We start from the raw sequence: 2,475 nt of genomic DNA on the forward strand, positions 1-2,475 counted from the left end.
GAATTTAGCGTTTGCTCTTATATTCTGATAGTATAGAATATAAATTGAGGTAGAGTAAAATATTTTTTAAAATGAGGCTTTTCTCATTTAATAAAAAGATATAAAGAAATTAAAAGGGTGCAATGTCATCTTCAAGTGATAGAAAATTCTGCAAAGTTATGTCTTTGTTCAATAATTATTCTTATAGAACTTTACATTTCACTTGTTGATGTATATTTTACTCATTTTTCCTTATTTTACGTTATTGAGATATTTCCTAAAACACTTGCAAATAAGCTCACTAAAATATATGTTGGAGATATAAGAATCAGCTGCATTAGAAATATTTATATTAAGATAGTTTTCACCGTTTGAAACTAACATTATTATATTTCTTAAAAATAAATGATAATATGACAGTTACACTATATAGTAATAAAAGATTATATATATTAATTTTGTGTAAACCAAGTTCCAAATAATGATATTGCAAATTGGACTATAATATTTTAACACGATTGAACTATTTCACTTACCAACTACACAAGTATATGAGTCATAAATTAGGAACCAACGTTTATCAAATACTTTATGATGGGGAAAAAAAATTCAACGAATTTAGAAAATAGATACATTGTAATTGACTCTTGCACGTAACGCTTTACAACTTTGCATTTTTCTAATCCTACCATTAATTTACAAGTCAAACATTCCCCCCTCAAAGTCTACTATGACTGCCTTATAAAAAGTGAATCACTTAGCAATTGCCACGTGTCATAGAACATTAAAAATGAGTTTTCTGTCAGTCAAGTCACTGTAGCTCCTGTTTTCACGCAATCGGCGTGACTCAATATTTTTCAGCTTTTGCCTAGGAGTGCGCCTGGATTTTTTACTCACGGAGTTGTGATGCGTTCGCCGCCGACTTGAATTTTTCCACCACCACTACTACCGCCGGTTTCTATATCCAACTCGGCGGCGCAACTTCCACTAGGGGAATGGCTAGTTCCGGTGGGTGTTTTTCTGTTCATACTTAGTATTCTTCTCAAAGACATTAAACGAGACGCTGGTGACCTCGATTGAATCGCCGGTGAACTTACTCTCACTCCCATTTCCAAATCGGCTTCGAAATCGTTCCTTCTTGGTACCTCTATTCTTACTCCGGTCAGATCCAATCCTTTTCGGCGGCAACCCAACGGGGTCATATTAAAATGATGATTACCATTCTCCTCACAACCCGAACTCGAACCCGGTTCGTTCACTGTTACTGCCACCTCAACCCGGTTATTATCCGGTTCGATAAGTACTGCTTCTACCGGAGAGCGACAAAGAGGGCAAGTAGAATGGGAATGAAACCACATATCAATACATTCGGAATGAAAAGAGTGATTACACTTGGGTAAAACCCGACCCTTTTCATTCTCCTCAAATTCCGATAAACAAACAGCACATTCCAGCGGTTCCGGGTGAGTCTTGTCGGAATAAACAAAAACCGGCAAGGAATTGAGAACCGCCTGTTCCAAACCCCGGTTAGCATCAGACAAACCGGAACCAGGATTATCAACGTAGAAAACAATATGAGTCCGTCTATGGTTAACCCTACGGCGGCGAAGGAGTTCACGACGGCGCTGAGATAGAAGGTACCAACGAGCATATAGATGAAGACCCACCATGAAAACAACAACAGTGAATAAGATAACAATAGCACTTAGCATAATTTTGCCACTCAATGCATAGCCTCCATCTCCTGTGGAATCAATCAATGGATCATGAATCATGCTTGGGGCATCGTTATTCATGGTAAATAATGCAAATGAGATGTACTATCTGTAATTGTAAATATAGGAAAATTATTGTAGAAGATATATATATATATATATATGGATGGGGAAATGGGCAAGTTGAAGGAAGAAGAGAGAAGGAGGAAAGTTCTTGATGGTTTCGGTGGGAAAAGGGAGAAGTTTAGGTATGATGGTTTTAGTAAGAGAGTGTAATGTGACGGAAGACGCCAAAGTTGACGCGGGATCAGCAAATGACACAAACACCCTTTCCCGCCTGAATCTCTTTAGAGCCCGTTTGTCTACGTGAGATCGTATCATCGTATAGAATCGTGAGATGAAATTGAAATTTTATCTGTATACGCGATATAAAAGTTTGCTGTTATATATTTTCTCATAAATATAAAAATCTCAGAAGTAATAAACTATTAAAAAAGCTTCAATTATTTATTTAATATTATTAAATAAATAAATAATCATAAAATCGTATAATAAATTATTACAAAGTTATTTATTCTCCACTTAAGTAATTATTTCATCAATATATTTTGAGTAAAAATGAAACACCTTTCATGGGCTCTTCAAGATTTTTTTATTACCCAGCAATGATGAAATGTGAGTTAAAGTGATTATATGTTGGTGAGAATAATAAATTTTAAAGAGTAATGATGTAATTATAAATTTTATTTACATGTGAAATAAATGATTAGTAGATACAAAT

General features: G+C 34.9%; 1 protein-coding gene across 1 annotated transcript; it reads right to left on the reverse strand.

The window, feature by feature from the left end:
- Window positions 1-541: 541 nt before the first annotated feature.
- On the reverse strand, window positions 542-1,921 carry LOC107012094 (RING-H2 finger protein ATL2). The gene has a single exon (XM_015211829.2). It carries the CDS (start codon window positions 1,773-1,775, stop codon window positions 873-875), a length of 903 nt encoding a protein of 300 aa, XP_015067315.1. The 5' UTR covers window positions 1,776-1,921; the 3' UTR covers window positions 542-872.
- Window positions 1,922-2,475: the final 554 nt, after the last annotated feature.

The sequence above is a fragment of the Solanum pennellii genome, chromosome 1, assembly GCF_001406875.1.
Source record: "Solanum pennellii chromosome 1, SPENNV200".
Classification (NCBI taxonomy): Eukaryota; Viridiplantae; Streptophyta; class Magnoliopsida; order Solanales; family Solanaceae; genus Solanum; species Solanum pennellii.

Excerpts from the sequence above, each read along its gene's own strand:
- LOC107012094 (XM_015211829.2), bottom strand. The coding sequence starts at position 1,775 with ATGAATAACGATGCCCCAAGCATGATTCATGATCCATTGATTGATTCC.